The 23,841-nt window shown below is 33.9% G+C and overlaps 3 protein-coding genes and 1 long non-coding RNA gene across 5 annotated transcripts in view; 3 read left to right on the top strand and 1 right to left on the bottom strand.

Moving 5' to 3' along the window:
• LOC109846755 lies at nucleotides 2,688-8,034 on the bottom strand. The gene is made up of 3 exons (XR_002248574.1): nucleotides 7,969-8,034; nucleotides 7,565-7,646; nucleotides 2,688-2,921 (listed from the first exon to the last, which is right to left on the bottom strand). It is a non-coding gene; the product is annotated as an uncharacterized LOC109846755 (long non-coding RNA).
• LOC109848492 (nudix hydrolase 9-like) lies at nucleotides 8,831-15,548 on the top strand. The gene is made up of 4 exons (XM_020418006.1): nucleotides 8,831-8,896; nucleotides 9,301-9,383; nucleotides 10,643-10,701; nucleotides 15,449-15,548. Exons 1-4 carry the CDS (start codon nucleotides 8,858-8,860, stop codon nucleotides 15,520-15,522), a joined length of 255 nt encoding a protein of 84 aa, XP_020273595.1. The 5' UTR covers nucleotides 8,831-8,857; the 3' UTR covers nucleotides 15,523-15,548.
• LOC109848491 (GTP-binding protein SAR1A-like) lies at nucleotides 15,685-20,518 on the top strand. 2 transcript variants are annotated; one of them, XM_020418004.1, is made up of 3 exons: nucleotides 15,685-16,001; nucleotides 16,099-16,233; nucleotides 19,810-20,518. In XM_020418004.1, the coding sequence occupies exons 1-3, from the start codon at nucleotides 15,873-15,875 to the stop codon at nucleotides 20,128-20,130; spliced, it is 585 nt and encodes a 194-aa protein (XP_020273593.1). In that variant the 5' UTR covers nucleotides 15,685-15,872; the 3' UTR covers nucleotides 20,131-20,518. The 2 variants fall into 2 exon arrangements, with proteins under 2 accessions (XP_020273593.1, XP_020273594.1); XM_020418005.1 differs by having other exon boundaries at nucleotides 15,687-16,001; nucleotides 16,102-16,233.
• LOC109850702 overlaps nucleotides 23,551-23,841 on the top strand; it is an 849-nt gene continuing 558 nt past the window's right edge. Inside the window, 1 exon segment of the mRNA XM_020420758.1 lies at nucleotides 23,551-23,841. This exon segment is cut by the window's right edge and continues 5 nt beyond it. Within this exon segment, the coding sequence (XP_020276347.1) occupies nucleotides 23,709-23,841 (133 nt within the window). The 5' untranslated portion in view covers nucleotides 23,551-23,708.

Raw genomic sequence — 23,841 nt, 5'->3', positions numbered from 1 at the left:
AATATGTATTTTGATTCACATAATTAAATGTTAAATTTAAGTTAATAACTGCAATAACAATCAAAGCATGCAATATTTATCAAACCACTATCTGAGCATATGCGTATAAATCATAAATTGTCCTAACAAATTTAATTCATCAATTAATAAACTTAGAAGCCTATGAAAAGCACATTAAAAATCCTTTAACCAATTTGTAAATGTAATTAAAAATTAAAAACATTAATGTTTAATTTTTGTTGTCCTTTGATCAATCCTTCTCCACCTTGATCTTCTTTTTTGGTAATTCGATAAATGAATCATCATCATCAATGTTGATTGTGATGTCCTCTTGGATTTGGATTTCTTGTGCTATTATCTTTCCTTGTGCACGTTCATCCTTTGACTTCTCATCCAACTTTACCAAGAACTTGTATGTCTTTTCGATGTTGAGAACAAACTTTTGAAAGAATGAACTCTGATTTTTTTTCTGTTTTAATGAGGAAAAAATTAAGATCTTATACATGAAATATATTGATTTATATGTATAAAATATAATAAAGTAAGAATTTACCTCTTTTATATCATCCATGAATTTTTGAGCATCGCATCCTATCAATGTTTCTGCTGCGTCAAAAAGTGTGACTCTTGCATTGTCTGTTTCGTCTTCCACTATGATTTTGACAACATATCTACATTTTGTATTATAATTGTTCATAAGATGATATTTATATATTTAATCTTTATATTTTTATTTCATAAGTAATTGATAGTACTTTACCTCGGTATACTGTCTTCATTGTTTTTTTGACAATTTTGACATTTGTCATAAATATTTTTGTCAACCTTTTTATTACAGCCTGTGCATGAGTAGTACCAAGCCTCATGTCTATTTAAGATATTACTTATTTTTCCAATAAAGCTGCCATATTGTGCCTGTAGATTTGTAAAAATTTAGTTAGTTATAATTGTAGTTTACATATATTTAGTTAAAAAATTATAAATTTTAAAATAATTTAAAAAAATATAGCAAAAAATGTATTTTTTAAAAATTAATGCAAAAGTAATAATTGTAAATGTATTTGAAACATCAATGAAACAATATCTATTTATATTTTTATTTTATATCGTAAGCTCAAGATTCATTACTAATTTATAGTAGGAATTTTAATATCATACCTTTGATGATTCTTGTGAAGCTTGCATAATGTCACCAATATTCATTTTCGTTGCATTTTTAAATAGCCTTGACGGAGCACCATTAGTCTTGATCTTTTCTTTTGAAAGAGCCCTGCATATAATTTGAAAAATATTTAAATTTTAATTTATTAAGTTACCTTTTTTTATTTGAATTACCATTCTTGCATGTCCTTAGCAAGTTGTATATCAGGATTGATAAATAATGTTGAAGCAATTTGCGAAGTCAAGCACAACTCTCCTGCATATATAATAGTTATAATTAGTATTTGATATTTTTTGATAATTAATTTACAATTCAATTTAAAAAATGATACCTTTGTACATTGATATTTTGAAATCTGATAGCGCTATTATAGTTGTCTCATGCATATTTCCTTCAATCATTGAGCCTTCATTGACAGCTAAATCTCCGAATAAAGTTACAGACAATGTTATGTCATTGTATAAGAGAAGTTAGACAATTTTAGGTTAATATATTATATTTTGAATAAATAATTTATTGTGAAATAAAAGCATGCATGTATACTCTTTGTCTACTATAATGATGTCACGCCTTGTGTCTGCCTTATTATATATTGTAACGTACTTAATCATAGGCTTGACATTTGCTATCATTGCAAGAATATCTGCATATAAATTTATAATAAGTTGAAAATTCTTTTATAAATTTATAAATTAAAAATAAAAGGTGTTTACAAATACTTACTTATATTCCTTGTATCCTCGTTGGAAATTGCGTCTTTGATTGAGATAAAGTTATTCAATATCTTATCAAATTGAAATTCTGCTTTTGACTCTTTGATAGAAATGTTTTTAGTCAATGTCAACTCAATTGACTCATGTACATTTCCATAAAGCGGGTTTATTGGTTTGACTTCTCCATTTGAGATGTAAAGAACATTATTCTTCTGAAGCATGTGCTTATACATTTCAATAGTTTCTCTAAACATAATACCTTGTATTTTTTTTTCCCTGCAAATATTACTAATATTATCTCACAAATATCAACAAATATTAATAACCATACCTATGTGGGAAACTTTTAAATAAACATTCCCTAGGTTTGATTGAAATGTATCCATAATATTCGGGTCCAAAAAAAATTACATTTTAACTCATCAACAAAACTAACCTTATTTATATAAAGTCACATGTTATTGAATTAGAATTTCTACTACTTACTAATAAGTCATTTGATCTCAAGTAACAAATTTAATCGTTTTTATGGATTAGCTCTTTGTAAAAAATGAATTACATGTTGCTTACCTATTTAATAAATGCATGAATTTTTTTTATATGATTTTATACATAGTAAGGTGATAATAATTAATATAAGAATAAGCATCAACAATTATAATTTAATTAATATTTATAATTTATATTTATAAATTTATATTTATAAATTTATAAAAAATTGAGAAGGCTTTGCATAGATTTAAAATAACAATTGCTATGGCATGATAAAAAGTTATGCATATTGTACTTAAAAATTATATGTATTACTTTATTTAAGAATAAGTATCAACAAATATCAATAGAATTATAGCATGTAGAATTTTGCTACATTACCTCTGAGTCGGCAAAAAATAATTTTAGTAGTTTTCCTGATCCTTTGTTGTTCTCATAAGATGACTCGATAGTTCTTAGGATAACAACAAGAATAGTCCAATCTCTTTGAAATTTTTTTAGTTGGTGTATTTGGATGTGTGGAATTGGTGCTTCGTTGGTGGATGCCATCGTTCCTGCAAGATTTTGAATAGTTTGTTATATGTAAATAACAAAGCATTTGAAGTACTAAATAAACTAAAAAGAAAATTAAATGAGACTATTTCTATATCAAATATGTGACACTAATTATAGTAATTTGAATCTATTAATTAATAATTTTATTTACAATGTTTAAAGTTATGTTAATTTTAATTAGTACATGATTTTGAATGAACAGATTGAATGATGTATTAATGAATTGTAAGTTTTTTAATTAATTTTAAGGAAAAAACTTTAATAAAAATTGCATCTACTTATTATATAATAAATTACTAACCTTCAAAAATGTTATTGGTCATTTGAATTATTCCTCGTGGTCGTTTGGATGGAGAACTTCCTTGTATACAATATTTTTTGTGTATTGTCCATCTTCTGCAAATTTTCCATCTGATGTTATTAAGACCTTGGTTGTCATCATGGAAGTACCCCGCGATAAAGCAACATATAATTGTCCATGAGAGAATACTGGTTCAGGTAGATAAATACCTACGTTAGGTATTGTTTGCCTTTGGGATTTATTAATTGTCATCGCAAAACATAATCTTATGGGAAATTGTTTGCGTTTGAACTTGAATGGTAATCCTTCATCATCTGCTGGTGACAATGGTATTCTTGGCAAGAAAACTTCTTTCCCAGCATGTTGTCCCATTGTGATTTTAGCTTGAATTATATTAGAGTTAAAATCTTGACATACCATTCTTGTACCATTGCACAGTCCATTAGTTGGATCCAAGTTCCTTAGTAAAATAATTGGACAATATTTTTTCAACAGTAGCTTGTGTGGCGGTAGTCCATTAGGGAGCAGAGTGTTCAAAAATTCTTCTTGGTAATGATGATTAGTGTCATCAACTGCTTCATCAAAGCTATAGAATTCTTTTCCTTCTCCTGGAAACCTTTTTATTAGTCTATCATTTAACATGTCAACATATTCATTTTTTGTTGTAAGGATAGCTCTATCTTTCATATAGTCAATAGACTTGAAATTTTCATCTAAAGATGGAAAAATTGAATTTATGAGAGAATCTTCCGGTAGCTCATCACCTTGATTCTGGATCAACATTGCAGTAGGCAATTTTATGAGATCCTGTGTTACTGTTGGTTCATCTCCATTCCCAATCCTAAGAAGAAATTCACTGAATGCTGTGTCTGATTTTGCTCTTATATTTTTTGAAAGTTGTAGTTTGATCATTTTTCTCCATAAATGTGAGCTTACTAAACTTTCTTTGATAGTTTGTGATCTTGTTGAGCGAGGCACAACTGGTAAAACTTGTCTAAAATCACCACCAAATATAATAACTTTTCCGCCAAATGGTTCATCTTTATCCATTAAATCTCTTAGTGTTCTATCCAACGTTTCAATTGCAACGCGTTTAGCCATAGCAGCCTCGTCCCAAATTATTAAACGAGCTATTCTAAGGAGTTTTGATGTCCCATCTTGCTTTGATATACCGCATATAGATGAATCTGTTGTTGGGATTTTGATTTTAAATCTCGAGTGTGCTGTTCTTCCACCAGGCATTATTATAGTTGCGACACCTGATGTCGCTGTAGCAAGAGCTATCATACCTTGTGATCTTACTTTGGCAAGTAGAGCGCGATATAAATAAGTCTTCCCAGTTCCTCCTGGACCGTCAATAAAGAAAACTCCACTTTTATTTCCTTCAACTCTTGATAATATTGTAGTGTATTTAGTATGTTGTTCATAGTTGAGTTTTGTTGCAGCATTTAGATCATCAGTTGAGATTTGTACATCTAGCTCTTCTTTTATTTCTCTTGTGTATGAACTTTCCTCTGTAATGTTTTTTGCTTGTAAAGGTGGCAAGTCAAAATTTTTAATATCCTTTCTCATGCTCTCTAAGTAGAAGTTAATATTGAGAAGAGTATCATGTATCACCGAAGCTCTAGTAGCATTTGGTTTCCTTGAGAAGTCTTCAGATAATGATTCAATATATTTATCCCACAAATGATTAACATCTGTAGGCTCACAATGAACCAAAATAGTTGCAAACAAACGTCGAAGTGCTGTTGGCATTTGGAAGATGATGGCTTTATCTAAGCACTCTCTTATGCTATCATCAGATTCCAAAAGACCTAATTTCTGAGCTGATTGATTGAAAGATTTGCAATGAATACCATTTACCGTCAGTAGATCTTCAAATGATTTCGGACACCTAACGTGAGTAAGCAATAGTCGCAAGTAATATCTCTCTCCTTCAATTGGATTAGCCCCATTTATTCGACCTATCACTTGTCTCTGTTTTCTTGGATGCCAAGATTTTGATGTTGAATCCCAAACATAACATTCAGGAAATTCCACATATAATAACTCCTTTTCATGGTCCTTTTCATGTTTCTTCTTGTTACCTTCTTTAATTTTTTTACACATAGTAAAAAATTCTGTAAGCATCGTCTTTGAGACATGTTCCAAGTGAATAAATTTTGATAGGTCTTGATGTTTCCAATATGAAACATATTGATGATTTGGCATGTGAAGTTGTAAGTTAATGACAGCCGGGAATATCTCATTAAGATGGAATTCATATATTCTCCAGAAAGCTTCCTGAGCTGATACCCATCTTGCATCTTGAAAATTCTTGATTTCATTCACAACTTTTTCACCTTCATTGTACTCAATGTTTACTGCTACTCTATCATGGCCTTTATATATGTACTTATAAAGGTATTTAACTGCTTTTATGCCTGAGCATATTTCAACATTGATGTGACAGTTATAACGTGTCAGCAAATATGGATTGTAAGGTACCACCCATTGATTATTAAGGATTTGGTTTCAAACCAACATTGTTCTGTTATTTTTGCTCCTTTTATAAACTGGGTAAGCATCTTTCGCTTGTAGTGATCTCGGAGAAAACTCTCTAGGGTAGTGATATTTACACTCGCCATTTTGCATGCAAACATTCTTCATATTTAACTCTCCACAAGGGCCACGCATCATATGTTTTTTTACCAGTTCATATAGGATTGGATTTTCATACTGGTTTGGAATTTCTGCTGATACGTACTTATCATAATGATCTGATGAGACGATTTTGTGTTTTCCCATTAGAATAATCAACATGTGTGCATGAGGCAACCCTCTTTTTTGAAACTCGATGACATGAACATGGGCATTTATGTACATATCAACAGCATATTGATGGAACAAACGGCCTGCCGATGTTAATACTGTAGATTGTCGAGTGTCTCTTATCTGGAACTTGTAACAATAATATTCTCGACATGAGACGCTTCCCGCCTTTGGTGCTTTAACACCTACAAGTTTGCAGGTTAAGTTAATTTTTAATGTTTTAATATTATTAAACAATTTTAATTATGATTTACCTTCCCTTTCTCGTTTAAATATGTCTTCTGCAGATGTAAAAGTTTGCTGAGTCAATTGAGATGTTGTATTTAGTTGTTTTGAACGACGAATATCATTTTTCAGCCTTCTTTTAATATTTTGGTGCTATCCAACATCTCCGCCTGGAAAGAGTAAAGGATATTGTAAAGGATCATAACAACCAAAATAGTGCTTAACTTGATGATTCTTGCCAGAGTGTGAATGGACAACTATTTCTCTCTCATACGGAACATTATCATTATTTCCCTCTACCCAGACAGCTGCAACCTGATCCACTGTTGGCGAGTTGTAAACACGTTGATCTACCGCAGCATCTCTATTTATAATAATCTTGAAGTCTTCAATAGATGGAAAATCATTTAGTTTCCGCAGAAATTTTGCATATGGGTTTCCTTCTAATATATCCATCAATCTTTTAGTTGTAGTCGTACTCATGTTTGCATTATCTAATATTCCCATTCGATTTTGCAACTCATTCTCCGTATCGTAAAAGTAAAGTTGAAAGTAGGAAGGCTTATTTTCTTCTGGAATAAGAGAGGGGAGATTATGATATATTTGTCCTTGTGCTCTAAATGTGAAAATACCCTTTCTGTTTGATGCCAGTTCTCTATCAAACCTTACCCCAAATGATGTGAATGAGAAAATGCTATTATACTTTCTGGTTTGTCTTCGAAACTCAATTGCCTCTTGGGTTTGTACAGTATAAAGGGCATATAACTCGTCATTAACTTTCACATCTGCTAGGTGGATTTCACCATTGTGACAACAGGATGTTGGTGGCTCATGTTCAAACTTTTTTGCTCCACTAAATGAACAAGACTTTGGAGTCCGTAGTTTATGTAATAAAGAACATACTGGTTCATGTGTAATTTCACCTAGAAAAAAATAATAGTTTTTAGTGTTAAATAAATTTAGATATATATAATCATGTAATTATTTTAATAAATTATAAAATTAATCTATACAAATCTCCATGCTCATATTCTCGCTGTTGCGCTCCACAAAACAAATCAATCTTGCGTTTTCCCTTGCTATTGGTACTACTGCCAGCTAAATCATTTCTTTTCCTCTTTATATTATTATCAATGACCTTCTGAATGTAAGTTCTCTTCTGATCAAGATTCAACTGATTATATTTGGTGTTTCTACTCTCATGTATTAGAATGTGGTCTTCTGTTAAAAAATAATAAAATATACTATTAATAAACACAAATACACATAAAGCAATAATAATATATATTTATGTTGAATTCAAACCTTGGTTTGAAGTCATTTGGAAGAAGGTACTCTTATGCAAATGTATAGTGATTATGCAATCCAAGAAGTAGAATGTAAATTTCTACAGGGGAAAAAATTAATGTGTTAAATTATTGATTTATTAAATTAAACATAAGTATAGCAGTGAATATAATTTAAGAGAATAAGTATATTTTATTTGTTGTTCAATAGTACTTAAGGTTTTTTTAAAGAAATTTGTTAAACTATGCATGCATTAGTAATCACAAATATCTCATATGCTAAGGTTAATTTTTTTTTAAAGTCATATAATAATAATAATAATAATAAATATTTAAGTGTAGAAGAAGATAAATTCAAGGAAATAGAGTTATCATCACTATGAACAAAATAAAGAGAAAAGAGAAGAAAGTTGCTTAACTAACCTGAATCAACGACAACTTTAGAAATGTTTTAAAAAAAAACAAGGCAAATCCAACCAAGTAGGATATCTGCATTAATATGAAAAAATGTTAAATAATTTAATCTACACGTAATAGTGTATTACAAAACTTATATAATTACTCAGAGACAAAACATACATAATTATTCAGAGACAACATACATAATTTAAAAAATGTTTAATTATTTACATGAGAATTGCACAACAGGTTTTCACAACATACATAATTACTCAATGAACAGGTTTTCTCAAGTAATGGCTACAAAACATATTCATATCTTTAATCTATTGTTTATGCAATTGATATTAGATTGTTCAAAACAGAATTGATATACCTAATAACTAATTTAGGGAAATAATTACAACCGAAATCACAACAGGAAAATCATGGCCAGCAAAATTGGTGCTTGCTCTTGATGTTCGAGTTCCATGGATTATGTGCAAGCAAGTTGATGCCCCTGATCCAATTGTATGTTTATTCCCTTTCCACTCTTCTTGCATTCAGTTTGTTTCTATTGCATTCTTGTGAATCATGTTGTTAAAGTCCCTTAGACATGAGGGTTGAGAATTATGATTTTATATTATAATATAACTGATGCTCACATAAAAAAAAATCAAACAATCTATTTTCATACCCAGGAAAAATCCAAATCACGTCTATATCAATCTCAAAACTTTTTCCCTGTCATATTTCCTTATTAGGCCCGATTTCTCCTCTCATCACTCCTTCAAAACTCTCTTACCTCTTCCTGTACTCTTTTCAGCTCCCCATTTTCTGCCCAAATTTATATCTAATTATTTTATGGCATTCACATTCACTTGCACAGAGAGAACTATGACATTTTCTGCCCAAATTTATATCTAATTATTTTATGGCATTCACATTCACTTGCACAGAGAGAACTATGAAGGTTTGTATTCTGTCATCTCATAAACATTCCTTGGTCCTCTTTAATTAATTTCTTCAAGTGGATTTCTTCAAAAAGATTAATTGATGGTCGCTCTGCTTTTAGCTCTTTTGGGTATATGATCTTGTATGTGAGTGAACGTTCCACCATGAAAGTTATTGTCAAGTATCAGTTGTAGGCATGCTTTGAACTATACTTACTAACCCTAGTCAAGTTCCTCCTCCAAACAAACTGCTAGTTACCACACCTTATTTATTTATATTTTAGCTGACAAAATTCTTTCATTTACTCTAATGTACTTTATTTATGTTGCCTGAGCTTTCTCATATTCATGAGCATATGCAATTTTTCAGTGTCATTCTGTCAGTGTTCTTTCTCATATTCATGATTTATTCAATGCAATTCAGTATGGGGGAGATTCCTTGCATCCTGTTGATGGCTCGGAAAAAGAATACTCTGTCTGCCTTCACTTGGGTCTGACAGATTACAGGTTATGTCTCCTCTTAGCTGTTATGGCTTTGTTGGAACTTCAGTGTAATTTCATGTTTTTTTTTCTCCATGCGCCATTATAGTTTTTCTGGCAGTGTTTGTTTACTCTTTTATAGTTTCTCAAACGTTTACAGATGCCACCTTGGTGCCTTTTTTTAAATAAATTTATTTGTGTTGTTAGTTTACTTTGTTGATCTTAAAAATCCCGAATAACATATTAATAGCAAGGTTTTGAAGCCTTGTTAGTCAAAGAGACATTAATGCATTTTGGAGGGATGCTTAATGTTTAAACCTATGACAGCAGCGAATATGAGTATTTGAAATCCTTAACTGCTGCCGCTTAGCCTGGGTGGTCATGTAGGGTCCTAGCTTTTGGCTAGACAGCTATGAATTTAAAGAAACAAAAGATAGCATCATATTTTGCTTTGTGCATTTTCATTAGGAACACAGTGTTACTTCCACAATTACTTGTAAGCATCTGTCATGCATTGGTGCATTCTTGTCTTTGGAGTATAAAACTATTTGTGACCCACTTATTTAAAACCTTCAGAAACAATCTCATATATTTTTCCCTAAATGATGGTGGTTTCTTCTGACATTGTCTTTGTCCCAAAATATCACAAACTTTGCCACATCAAATGTGGATTTGAGGCATAGTAAAATGTTTGACGCCTTTACTGCTGTTTGATGTCCTTTTAGTTTTTCTCATTTAATTATGCAACAACTTAAAATTTATGGTTATTCTATAGAAGAAGTCCTTTTAGTTGTTTGACGCCTTTACTGATGTTTGATGTCCTTTTAGTTTTTCTCATTCAATTATGCAACAACTTAAAATTTATGGTTATTCTATAGAAGAAGTCCTGACAAGAGTTTCCTCAAGTAAGGAAGGAATTAACAATTAAACTTGATTGTATAAGGAACATATCTGTGCTATTTGAAAATTTTCTAATGAGTTGTAAACAGATTATTGGTTGACCATGGTATAAGGAACATATCTGTGCTATTTGAAAATTTTCTAATGAGTTGTAAACAGATTATTGGTTGACCATGGACTTTGATTTCCATTCATCTGTCTGAAATTGATTGCAATAAATGTATTTCTCTACTTGAGTGCACGTGTTTTAGTATTTTGTATGTAGATCATTGTCTTTGGAATCTCTGATTTTTGTTATATAGGGATTTAAACATTGCATGCACGTGTTTTCTCGAACAATTATTTGCTCAGGACATATTATTTTTTCTCAAATTATATGTCTCCAGGACATTTATTGGGACAAACTTGAACCCTCTTTGGGAGAAGTTTCTTGTTCCTTCAGAAGGTATAGCTCTGCCTTTATCCTTATTTCCCTGCTATTTCTATTGTGATTTCAGTCAAGTTTTTGTTTTCTTTTCCATGAGAGACATGTTACCGAACTGGACCATTTATGTCATTTGATCAACTTGAAATATTCATCAAATTATTTAATCAAGTTCTGGAAACAGTTATTATAGTTCCTTGAATGTTTTATAGTATATGCTGATGCTTATATATATTTTATCTAAGAGAAAATAATTGATGTCTATATGTTCAATTTAATACTGAACTCAGTTATATACTACCATTGACATTCATAATGAAAGAAAGGGCACACATGTTCTTCCACCGTGAGAATTCTCTATCAGACTCAGCAATTGACTACTCAAAACCTCAAAATTAAAAAAAAAAAAAAAATTTCCCCACCATCAGAGCTTTCATATCAAACACCACAACAAGAAATCAATTCCCAAACACATATAACATAAAAAATAAGTTATAACTGGAAAACAGAACTAATTTAGGAAATAAATCACAACCAAAATAAAAATCTAAAAATTTAAAGAACTCAACTCAAGTCAACTTACTTTCTAATGTCGATCCAGCTGCTGTTGGAATTTTTAAAACCTTGGCCCTTGAAACTATAGGAAATCGAAAATTAGTGCAAATTTTTTAGAAGAAAATGAGAGGACTGAAGCAGTAAAAGGGGATAGTTAGAGAAATACCTTACTGAATCCCCAATTGCAGAAAACTTTGGACATGATTGCGTAAATTCTAAAGAAATAGTAATCTGTGCAGATTTATGTAACGCTTCGGCTTCGACGGAGAAGGGTATCCAACGAATAATCCACATCTTTGCAAATTCCTGTAACGCTTCGGCTTCGTCGGAGAAGGATAATCGTCGAACTCTTCAGCTTTGGCTTTGCAAATTCATGTAACGCTGCGGCTTCGTCGGAGAAGGATAATCGTCTAACTCTTCGGCTTCGGCGGAGAGGATGGCGTAACGGAGGAGAAAATTCCAGATGCTGGAAACGAATTTAATGTGACGATTTAAAGGGAGAATTAGGGTATTTTAAGATGGTTGAAGGTTAATTTCGGGATGGGAAAGTTAGGATGAAAACAAGGGATGTACCCTGTTCATTAAATAAAAATAAACTATCAAGTATCTTTACAAAAAGAAGGATACGAACTGTATCCTTATATATAAATTAGTAGATAGAAAATGGAATTTCCCAATCTAGGGATGTATAACCTTCTTCTCCTAGATATCCATGAAGATGAAGAGATGTCCTTGACGTCATTCACCGTTGACATAGATATAAAGGAGAACCAAAGCCGGCCATACATATAGTATTAGGAAATTAAATTTCCTATAAACTAATTAGAAAAACCAAAAAGACTGATTACAAAAGTTTTATGAGATATGAACATACTACTTCCAAAACCCACTTGAAATTTTCAAACACTGCTCCTTCTGATCGGATTTTCCTCTAAAGCTCGTGCTAACTTGAGAGCATTCTTCTTGCTAGCAGATCCTGCCCATTCACATAAAGCAGCAATAGATGAGTTAATGATAGAATGAACAGAGAAAGATAAGTGTTCAAAGATGACTTTGTTTCTTGAGCTCCATATAATGATGAAAGTTAACATAATTTATGAAGAAAGTTAACATATAATGAGATTTAATAGTGTATTGTAACTTGAAGATTATGTACATGATTTGTATATATTATTATGTACACAATAACCTCAAGATTATGTACATATTATGTATTATAATATTCAGGTTTTGATAAACATAATTTATATATAATCTTCAGTTTATTATGCACATTAAGTTCTATTTGAATGAAATTGTACATATTCACATGACAGCCACAATACATTCCACATACAATCGTAACAAATTACACCAAAATTAATCACTAAATAGACACAATACATTTCATTAAATTTTGATCTAAGTACAATCAAATTATGTTTATCAAATATCACATATGTCATCAGTGTCTATTTAGTGATCAATTTTGGCGTAATTTGTGATCAACAAGAAATAGACATCCTCATTTATTAAATTTGAGTTTGAAAGCACCATTTGGACTAATATCACATATGTCATCAGTGTAACAAATAAACAATGTTTTCCACCTCCTCATATGTGACCAACACATATACACTAGCAAATAATAATAGTCAAACGGAACATATACATAAATTCCAGGACATTATAAAAACAGACTCCCCAGTTTTAAGCATCTCTTGAATCAATTTCAGACACAACAGACCTATCCTCTTCTTCCTTCAATGAATGTATCATCTCGGCAACTTGGCTCATAGTTGGTCGAGCATCGGCAGATTTGTATATGCACTTCAATGCAATCTGAAGAAGCTTCACCATTCTATCTCCAGGCACTCCTTCATAGAGCATTCCCTTATCAAAAACTTCAACTGTCCATTCCTCTCTCACCGCAGAATGCGCTCACTAAGACAAATCAAAACTATTATTCTGAACAACTAATCATCTCTGGGTTTTCACTTGCATAGATTTTTTTCATCAGTCTCAAATCTTGTTTAATTCCATCAAATTATAACACACGCCTGAGATTGAGCCATTCTCTCCAATAAAACCATTTCTTCTTACCAATGCATTATATCAAACACATTGTGTGCAAGAAATCTCACCAGGCATCTGCTTGCAAGAATTCAAGACAAAGAACAGATCCACATCAAATCCTCAATACATTGACATAATTCAACATCAAAACACTCAATTTAATCACAAATCGAACAAGGAAGCCCAAAATCCAATACAATGAACTTAAAAACTCAATCAAATTCAAAAACTCCAACTCAAGCTCAATTAATAAAGATTGTACCTTGTGTGCAAGCAATCCCCATCATGTTGGGCTTCAAAGACCAATCGAAGGTCTTCCCAAATCGATTAAGCAGAGGGATATTGACGAAGGAGGCGGAGGAGGTCGGGGACGGGGCCCGGGGAGGGGGTAGGGAGGACGGGTGGGGGTGTGGGCAAGGGTCTGGAGAAGAAGAAGAGGAGGAGGAGAAGAAGAAGAAGAGAGCGGAGAGGAGGCAGAGGAGAAGAAGAAGAAGAAGAAGAGGGGAAGGGTAATTTTGAAAAACAAATTTCTAGGAGAGTGTGAAAGGGCTGAAACATAAGAGAAAAATAAGAGGGGGCTGGGACACATTTCTTTAATTTTTTTGGGGCACAGAAACATTTTTCCCTAATTTTTATACATGGAAAGTTTTCAAGATAGTTTCCTCACTCAAGTACATTCAATTGAAGGAATACATTTTTATTTAACAATCATTACACGGTCTCCTTCACCTACAACTAATCCTAAACAGAGATTACGATCAAGACTAACACGTTAAAGTTCACGATTATCGTAAGAAAAATTAGAGGAGTTTAGTGGTAAATTAAAGTTGGAATAACCTAATCATGTGCATCACGTCACCTCAATATAATAAGGCATCAACTGTAAGCATAACATTCTTTATTTATCGTCACTTGCCAAGAAATTTAAGGTTGTGCTTCCAATAAACCAAATTTAGGGGATGCAAGCTTGGTCCAAATACTAACTTTTAGTTTATAAATTTTCTTACCATTATTGAACCAATAATTTAAATTCAAATCATGATCATTAAACGAGTTTTCTTTTGAATCCGTCCAACATTATTCGGAGTTGTGAGTCCAATGTAGCGTCAAGTTAGTCATGTATCCATTATCTAGTTGTAACTTCTCATAGTAGTATTCACGGAGTCCAAATTCTATCAAAACATTCATATAGAAAATGATGATCTATACCATTCATGACTAGGAGCGGGCATGTTTGGTAAGCAGAAAGTAAGCAGAAAGTGAAAAAAATAGAAAGTATTTTCTCATGAATATGCTTTTTAATTACTTTTATTTTTGCAAAATCTTGTTTGGATGTTAGAAAGTAAGGCGGGAAAGTTGGATGCGTCAATTACTTTCTTCTTGTTCTATTTAGTTATCACTGCAAGCAATAGTCGAAAGTTGACGAGTAAAACTAAAATTATACATAAGAAATCTAAAAGTATATATTTTCCTCTCCTCTCTCTTCACTTTCTGTTCACTTTCTCTAATTTTTAGATAAAGTAAAATAAGCTAAAATATTAAGATGACATTTCACTTTTCATTCACTTGCCAAATGCCAAATATGATAAAATTATATTTTCTGATTTTCTGTGCATTTTCCATTTACTTCCCGAGTGCCAAACACGCCCTTCGTTTTGGAAACAGCCCCTTAACCCCTTTCACTTTCTCAAAAAATTAAAGAAAGTGAAGAAAGATGAAATACATTTTTAGATTTTTTACATATCATTTTAATTTTACTTGTTCACTTTCTACTTTTTATTTTCCATGATAACCACAAAAAGAAGGTAAGTGCCACATTATTTAGCACAATATCTTTCTCTATTTTTACTATCATCTAACCTAGATTTTACAAAATAAAAACTAATAAGATAGTATCTTCTTGAATTTTTTTTCACTTTCCATTTATTTTTTGCTTGCCAACCGTGCCATAAAATGCTATTGTGACACCATTTACTTTTCAATCAATTTTTTTTTATTTTTTAAATTAAATGTTAGATATGAAAAAGTTAGAAAGTGACGTTGCTTTCCAATATTGAGTCCACTCTCCATTTAATTCTCCGTTACCAAACATGCTTATTCTTCGGAGCCTCTTTTCACGAGCAACTCACATTATATCGTCATTAATCTGTTCTTGCAGAACACCAGACCGAAGAGACACTTACGCTACATCTAAACCGTCAGATCCTTCATAAACGGTTAGCATGCATTTGATGACGAGGCACTCCTCATACCCGTACTCCTATTGGTCAGCGCTCCCCCAACCGGCGATACCCAGTCACAAACAAGTTCACCCTCACCCAAGCGGATCCCGCAACCGGCAGAACCGGTGACAAGTGGACACGTAACCAAGTAGTTCTTCTCATTCTCAAAGCAGCTGTTTTCTCTCTCCTCGTTACCTCATTCTCTCTCTTGGGCATAGCTGATCGCCATCGATCTCTGATCTCAATCCTAGATTTGTAACCCTTTCATCTGAAATTTCTTTGAATTCCGGCGATTTGATCGCCGGATCTGGTCTTATCTCCTCGAATTCGCGTGGATTCGCGCGAGCGAAGAAATCAAGGATGTTTCTTGTAGATTGGTTCTATGGCGTGCTGGCGTCTTTGGGATTGTGGCAGAAAGAGGCCAAGATCTTGTTTTTAGGGCTCGATAACGCTGGGAAGACAACGCTTCTTCATATGCTGAAGGATGAGGTTAGATCTTTGGTTAATTTCTTCATGTTGTTGTTTAGTTCTTGAGATTTATGTAAAGGCTGTTGATTTTCTGGATTAAATTGGGATTTTTTTTTAGCAGAGATTGGTTCAGCACCAACCGACGCAGTATCCGACGTCAGAAGAGCTGAGTATTGGGAAGATCAAATTCAAAGCGTTTGATCTTGGTGGTCACCAGATCGCGCGCCGTGTTTGGAAGGATTATTACGCCAAGGTCATTTCTTTTCCCCCAATTTTATGTATATATTGCTCTTATCTCTATTAGGTTTGTTTAATATCTGATCCAGCTTTTGTTTACAGGTAGTTTAAGATCTTTGTTCATTGTAGGCTTACAGTTATGCGAATTGTTTGATATGTACTTTGTGATAGCTTTTGTCTATCTTCTTCAATGTCTTCAGGACATGATGCCCTTGTGGGTTATGAGTACATGAATGAATAGTATTCTAGAATTTTTTTTTTTGAAAAAGTTTCTTCCGAAAGTGTTTTTAAAAATGAAAAATGTTCAAGACATATCTTTTTCTTGGAAAGGGAAATGCCATCGGACTGCGATTTGGCTTCATTACTGGCAATGCATCTTATGGCTGATTGTTTTGTTGAGCTTGTGATATTACAACTTTGAAAATAACTTTGCTTTTGCTTACTTCTCGTATATTCCCTTCTCGACCTCGTATTTTTGCTTAAGCTTGCCTATCTTACTCTTTTTCAGAGGATTGCTGCTAGAATAGAATAACTTTTCAGACATAATTCATTAAGTATTTGCTAGTAGAATTTTTTCTTGAAAAGATAGCTTTCATAATGACATCTTGTTAAACACATAAGCATGCATAACCATGTATGAATCTTGTGCATTAAACTGTAGGACGTTGATGTTAAATTTTTTTTGTTATATTTTGTTACTCTTATAAGTTTATGATGTTGGGTTCAGTAAAAAGAAATTGTAAATGACCTACCAAAGGTTTACTATATACTTTTAACTGTTCAAGCCTGTGAGACAGTTGTGGGGCTGTATTGTGTATTTGAATCTTTGTGAAAAGATGTTGCTAGCTTGAGTCAAATAATTGCTTATATTTCATTCAAAATCCCCTTTTAAAATCATAAATTATTTAACTACCCATAATCCCAAATTGGATATTTTCTTTAAATCAGTTAATAGCAAAAAGTTCTGTTTGTAGGTTTAATATATAGTAAAGTAAGCTGGTACGAACTAAGTTTAGTTTGTTAAGAGGTTTATTAATCTTGATTTGATTCTTTGGATTTAACAAACATAGACTGTGTTCATGCATGTTTTCTTTCTTTTATTCTCTTAACTTTAGATTCAGAAGCACTGTATGGAGAATCTATGCATGTTACCTGAGGATATATTGCTTACCTTTTTCCCACAATTAGACATTTCTTATTATTCTCTTTAAAAATGTTTAGTTCAATGAGAATGTCAAATATTCTAATTTGTCATATATACTAATTTCACTCGTTTTTTATGTTCTAAGCTAGCTTGCTTTAGGTTGTTTTCTCTTTCTTTCTTTTGAACCCATTCTAAATATCTTGGGTAGAGGCTTTCGGAGTTTGTTTGTTGTGATTCCAATTATTAGGAACAGTTTTGTGTTGAAACAGTTTGTTGCATGTTTATATGTTATTCACTGTAGCAAAATCATTTCTATCTGGTTCATTATCAGCGGAGAAGCATGAAACAAGTCTAGACTCTAGAGATATTTGACGTGATTTGTGCTAAATTGTTTCTGATTCCTTGTTTTCTATTTGTCTGCATATTGAATATCTAATCATTCTATACTCATCTTACTTTATTTCTTGTACTTATATTTTTCCCTTTATCTTCTGTGCACTCAGGTAAAATAAATTATACTTTTTTGAGATTTATATACGTGATGAGCCCTTTCATATTAATGTAACTTTAGTACTAATGTGTGTAGTCGATCCGTATTGATACAGATATGGATTGCATTTGAGAAAAAATGGATATGTATTAGACAATATAAAATGCAAAGGCTTATTGTTTATTTGATATGAGGAGTATCTGAATGAAAGGATAAAAGCTTTTTTTTTTAAATAAAATCTGTATTGATATCCATATATGTGTCCATATCCATATCCGATTTGAAAATTAAAAAAAGAATATCCATATCTGTTTCTGGATTCGATTAGATGAGGCATTAAATATTAATATATGTATTCAATTGGAAAAGTAGATCCCTGGATATCTGAATCCATTTTCTGCTAAGTTTGCACAGTTGGGTTGTGGTCGTTCACTTTGTATTTTTATTATTATTAGTTCTAGTAACTGTGGATGTATCTTGATGTATGCTTCTGACTATGATAAGTATCTACTTTTTATTTTGTTACACCTGATTTGACTTTTCATTGGTTACTACAAACTGTTGCCACTTATCACTGAAGTACCTAATCTCAAGGGTTTTTGGAATGCGTTACTAACCTAATAAAATATGATAGCGAGGGAAAAAAGAAACAGGCCTTTTGAGTTCTTTGTTTTTTAGAAATCTTTGAATGTTCTCCTGTGGTAATCTTTGGAGAACCAGCATGTGCTTGACATGTTAGTTGTCATATGAGCAAGAAGCTTACTTTGTAGGAAGTCAAAAGATTGGGAGTTTCCTACTCACTTTAACTCTTTTCTAATTGTCAAACTAATCTAGGGTGAGTGTTACAAGTCTAATATTGTTAATATGTTTGCTTTCATGTAATGTGGAGTAAGATGATGTTGTTCAGGGCTTGCTATTTCTCTATTGGTTGAGAAGTTTGGACTTGTGATGAACCTTTTTGTGTGATATAGAAACAATCTAGATAGTGTTAAGGAAAAAGATATGTCTAAGATCTTTAATATCATTAGTCGAAAGGGGTTGCTACTAAGTGAGGAAATGACATCTGCTGACCTAGTTTACTTTTTTGTGTTTTTGGGTGCCTAAAGAAGGCCAAATAGTTACCAACTCTACAATCTACATTGTACATTCTGCTTACTGCTTTTTAAGTTAAACTTTTTGAATGATGATTTGGACCATGCTTATGTTTATTAGTTGAGAGATTGTTAATGAAATGATTGATTGCAAGATAGAGAATAAAGTTGACTAATGCATTTTTTTTCGCACTGCCATTGTTTAGACGTAATCAAGTCCATCTGGTAGCTAAGTCTTTAGACAATTCTGTATAATTGTCAATATGTTTGGAGGTTGATTTAAGCCACTGCTCGCTCATATCAATATGTTATGCTACCTTAGAAACTATCACACTAAGTTATATGTTTGAGGTTGTTAGCATGATGGTTAGTGCTTGTAAGAATCCATTATCCATCCCAGTCCTGGAAGTAGCATATAGTTCTTCTATTACATTTTGTAATGACCAAGTACTATTTGATAAAAACAAATCTTTATTGCTAGGTCCTGCATACCTTATGTGAATCTGTATGTGAACATATGATAAATTGAGGATCTTTCGTATTGGCAAGTATTATACAGAATTTATGGACAAGTTTTTTTAATACATCCTTAAAAGTGTCTTAAGATTGAGTAAGCCTTCATGAATGCATGTGAAGAATTCATCCAAATTTTCTTGCTGCTTGTCGAATATCTTTAATGATGAATCTTATGACTTGAGTTTTACTGGATCCATTGTTATCATGTTGATACACAAGTAATCTCATGCATCTGAGCTCAGTGTCTCTTATTTAGACTTATTTGCACGCTCATATTTACGCTATTTTCATTGTTATTCTCAAGTCGTTATTCTTGAGTCTCATTGGATATTTTGTTTCTTCTTTTTGCAGGTGGACGCTGTTGTTTACCTAGTGGATGCATTTGACAAGGAGAGGTTTGCAGAGTCGAAGAAGGAGCTGGATGCACTCCTTTCGGATGACTCCCTTGCAAACGTACCATTTCTCATCCTGGGAAACAAGATAGACATCCCATATGCAGCTTCAGAGGAGGAGCTGCGCTTTCACCTGGGACTGAGCAACTTCACAACCGGAAAGGGCAAAGTCAATCTTGTGGACTCCAATGTCCGTCCCCTTGAGGTTTTCATGTGCAGCATCGTTCGCAAGATGGGCTATGGCGATGGCTTCAAGTGGCTCTCACAGTACATCAAGTAGGGACAGCCCATGATGAGTGAAGAACTAGGTAAAGGGTTCCTCTGTGTAGGCATTATTATTATCAGTCTCCGCCCTAAACCTTTCTATATCCTCCCGCACTGCTCTCTACTCAGGGTTTTGACTGGAGTTGTCCTTTGTTTTTGTTTCCCTATTTTCTGTTTTCCTATCGCAAACTTGTTTCGTGGTGTTATATTTGGAACGAGAACCCTGGAAACAGTGTATAGTGGGACCTTAATGTTATATCACCTGATACACTGGGCTATCCAATTGTTGGGTTGCTTTTCATTTCCCTTTGTTAAACCATATACTTTTTCTTTGTATTATTTATTAATTATTACAAGTGTTAGTTTGTTAGTTATCGTTGAATGTACTAAAACATTCTTGTTCATTTTTCTCGCCATTGTTCTCGCCCTTGAACAGGATATATGCATTTTTAGTGCCTACTGTTTTCTTTTTTTTCCTGAAGGTGTGTTATACGATGATTTGCTGAGATGCGGTTCAATGAAACAGGGATGAATAATCCGAGGATAAAATAGTTTATTGAGAGTTGTATATTGAAAATTGTGTCTAACCTTACAATTTGAAAGATCTGTGAAAAGGAGTACTAGGTGATTCATCCTGCTGGATGAGACCGTTCACTTTTGCTTCAAAGATGCCACTTGGTTGTGTACTTTAGGAGAAAGTACCCATGGATTCAGTCGATTACATATAATATGGCATTAAAAGGATGTTAATTATTGGATCACTGGACTTTGAAGATTAACATCTCGTTGATGTATATTTAATGCTATGGACTTGAAACCTTTTGATATTTTCTCATGTTTTGAGAAAGTAGATTTTCTCCCTCCTTTATATATTTTGAGAAGGTATTGTTCCTTTCCATAGCGAATGAGAAACTGTGCTCCAGTAAGCTTGCTTCCTAATATGAATGTTTTTAACTCTGCAGCACTTCATTTATGGCTCTACGGTGTCCAAGCAGGAGGTTATGTTTAGTTAAAGCTATTATCTGTTACGCTTTAGTTCCGTCAGAGCACGTAGGACCTCGTGTTTAAATCGAACTCAAAACTTTCTGATCGGTTGGATTTGCTTCTTGCTCAACCGATACGGGTTCGAGTACTCCGTCAGCTTGCTTGAAATTGGGATGGATTTGAGATGTCCCGATTTCCAAGCTTTTCTTGAGAGGGTCTGAGTCCTTATGAAGAGCTCGAAACTCGGTCCCTTGGAAATAGGAGTTTCCTAACCAAACTTTGATGCAGAAGACTGACATAATGTTGCACGGCCATTAAAGATCCTGATGCAGGAAGACGCTCTGATAAGCGGAGGAGAAAGCGCCACAAAGGAACGCGCGAGGCACAAGGGATTTAGCGGACCAAAAAAAAAAAAAAACAGAAGCATCTGTGAAAGAACCGTTGCCGGGCCCTACACGTCCCGTTCTATCTTTGATGGGATGAAGCAGCACGCTCACCGCAGCCCCCCTGCCAATCTTCCTCAACGCTCTCATGTATAAAATTCACTCCTTCAGCACACAAAACCCTACTCCGCTGACAACCAATCTAGGCTCCTAGCTAGTACTACACCCATCATGGGCGTCGGCGCTTCTTCATGCATCAACGAAACCAGCGGCCCCCTCGCCGCGAAACTCATCATGGTCGACTCAGGCGCCATCCTTCTCCGTCGGCTCAAGCTCCCTTCATCGGTCGCCGAGCTCATGATCGAGTTCCCGGGCCACACCGTGTCGCGTGCAGAAGATCTGTTGCTGGCCCGACGAACGAAGGGAATGAGGGCCGACGAGCAGTTGAGGCCCGGGCAAGTCTACGTGCTTTTGAACAGGAGCTATCGGGCCGATGACGGGTTAGCCGACGCTGTAAAAGGGGTCATGAAGAAGAGGATGCCGGGTTTGGGTGCGAGTAGAGTTAAAGTCGTACCCGATAAGAAGGATACGGGGTGTTCCGGGCAGCTGCAGGTGGGTGGTCCCCGTCGCGTGGGATCTTGGAGGCCGGTGCTTGACACTATAGCCGAATGCAACTAGGTTCAGACTTTTTATTTGGTGGTCTTCTTGTTTAGCCTAGCAATCCAATAAGGGATTTGATTAGTTGGCATAATTGGAATTGTGTACGGAGGTGATCAATGTTGCATGCTGTTGACAAACTTGTTTAGATTGAAATCAATTTAAAATGGAGCTCAAAGGTGTTTATGGTCTTGGAATCAGTCTGTCCTGGGCTCCTTATACGCGCTCTCGGCAACAACCCACGCTTTCTCTGGATGCTGGGCGTGTTTGACAAGCGTTCAAAGTGGCTTATAAGCTATTTTCGTAGCTTATAATTAATGTATGCTGCCCAAAGGACTTCAGTTGTTGCAACGTTGAATTAGAAGGCCGAATCCTTTTATATGCGGCGCGCAAGCTGCGCATGGACATATTTCCCGATTCAAGAGAGATTCTTATTGTAACTCTAGCTTTACAGCTCCAGTAGAGATCATTGAACCAATGCGTAGAGATAAAAACAATGTCGTTATAACTCTAGCCTTAGGGGATTACTGAATCAATGAATAGGAGAGATAAAACAACCGTCCTGACTTGGACTTAGTCTTGTGAGTTGAGGAGTATAAACTTTATTAGAACATACCAACATGATCAAGGTTCTTTTTATGGCTCAATTCTTCTCACTCTGGAGTAGTTATTTTGATAAGATTTGTATTCTAAGTTCAGACGTGATTAATAGGATATAACATTGTCACAACCTATTTGACTTTGGAGTTTATTTTCTTTTATTTTCTATAACTAAACTACTTAAATCTCTAAATTATTAAATTGAAATATAATTTGAACTAGATTATTGGTCTCCACTTATTAATCTCAAAATTTTGATTACACAAGCCACCAACTTTTTGAAAAAACACTTTCAAGCTAACACATAAGAAATATTTCCATACAATCAAAAAAAAGAAGCTTAAAGCATAATGTTCCTTCAAATAACAACGAGGAGTATCCAAGACAGATCCCTTGTATTATGGTACTCTTAATTGAGCCATTAGAAAACCACATCAAACTTGCTTCAGTTGATCCATCAACCTTCCCCTAACTAACACATAAAAAATGGCAATAAAAATAGCAACAAACGCCATCCGAAGTCTTCAGTCTACCCTCTCAACTACGTTCCCTAAAGCTCTCCACACTCAGCAAACTTACTCCAAACTCCACCGGCTCCATCTGAATTCCACACAAACAGCAAACACCAAAAAGGCGCCAACACCGGACCGCCACATACTCAGTTTCTGGGTCCCACCTTAAATTAGGTCTCAGTCCTTTTCCAAAGTCCACTGAGCCCACATCTAAAACTAGATGCAGCAGTTCAGCGAACCCTCCATTTGCTTGAAAGTTCCCCCCCTTTCTTTATTATTTAGTCACAGGACCAGCTCAAAGCATGCGCTCATTCAAAATAAACACACACGAAACACATACAACATCAACTCTTGTAATAAATAACAAGCGGTCTTCGCACGCTCGTCACGGCTTCCCTCTCTATATAGAGCCTAACTACTTCTGAACTCCCTGTAGTCCTCATTGATCTCTACTTGCAATGGGAAACTACATTTCCTCTTCTTGCCATTATGCTGGAAAAATCGTGCTACCGGATGGCAGAGTTCAGGAGATTGAGCGATCGGTCACAGTAGCTGAGCTAATGCTCGAGCATCCCCAAAACTTTGTGGTGG

This window comes from Asparagus officinalis, chromosome 7 (genome assembly GCF_001876935.1).
Source record: "Asparagus officinalis chromosome 7, Aspof.V1, whole genome shotgun sequence".
NCBI classification, from domain to species: domain Eukaryota; kingdom Viridiplantae; phylum Streptophyta; class Magnoliopsida; order Asparagales; family Asparagaceae; genus Asparagus; species Asparagus officinalis.
This window is presented reverse-complemented; position numbering and strand designations above follow the sequence as displayed.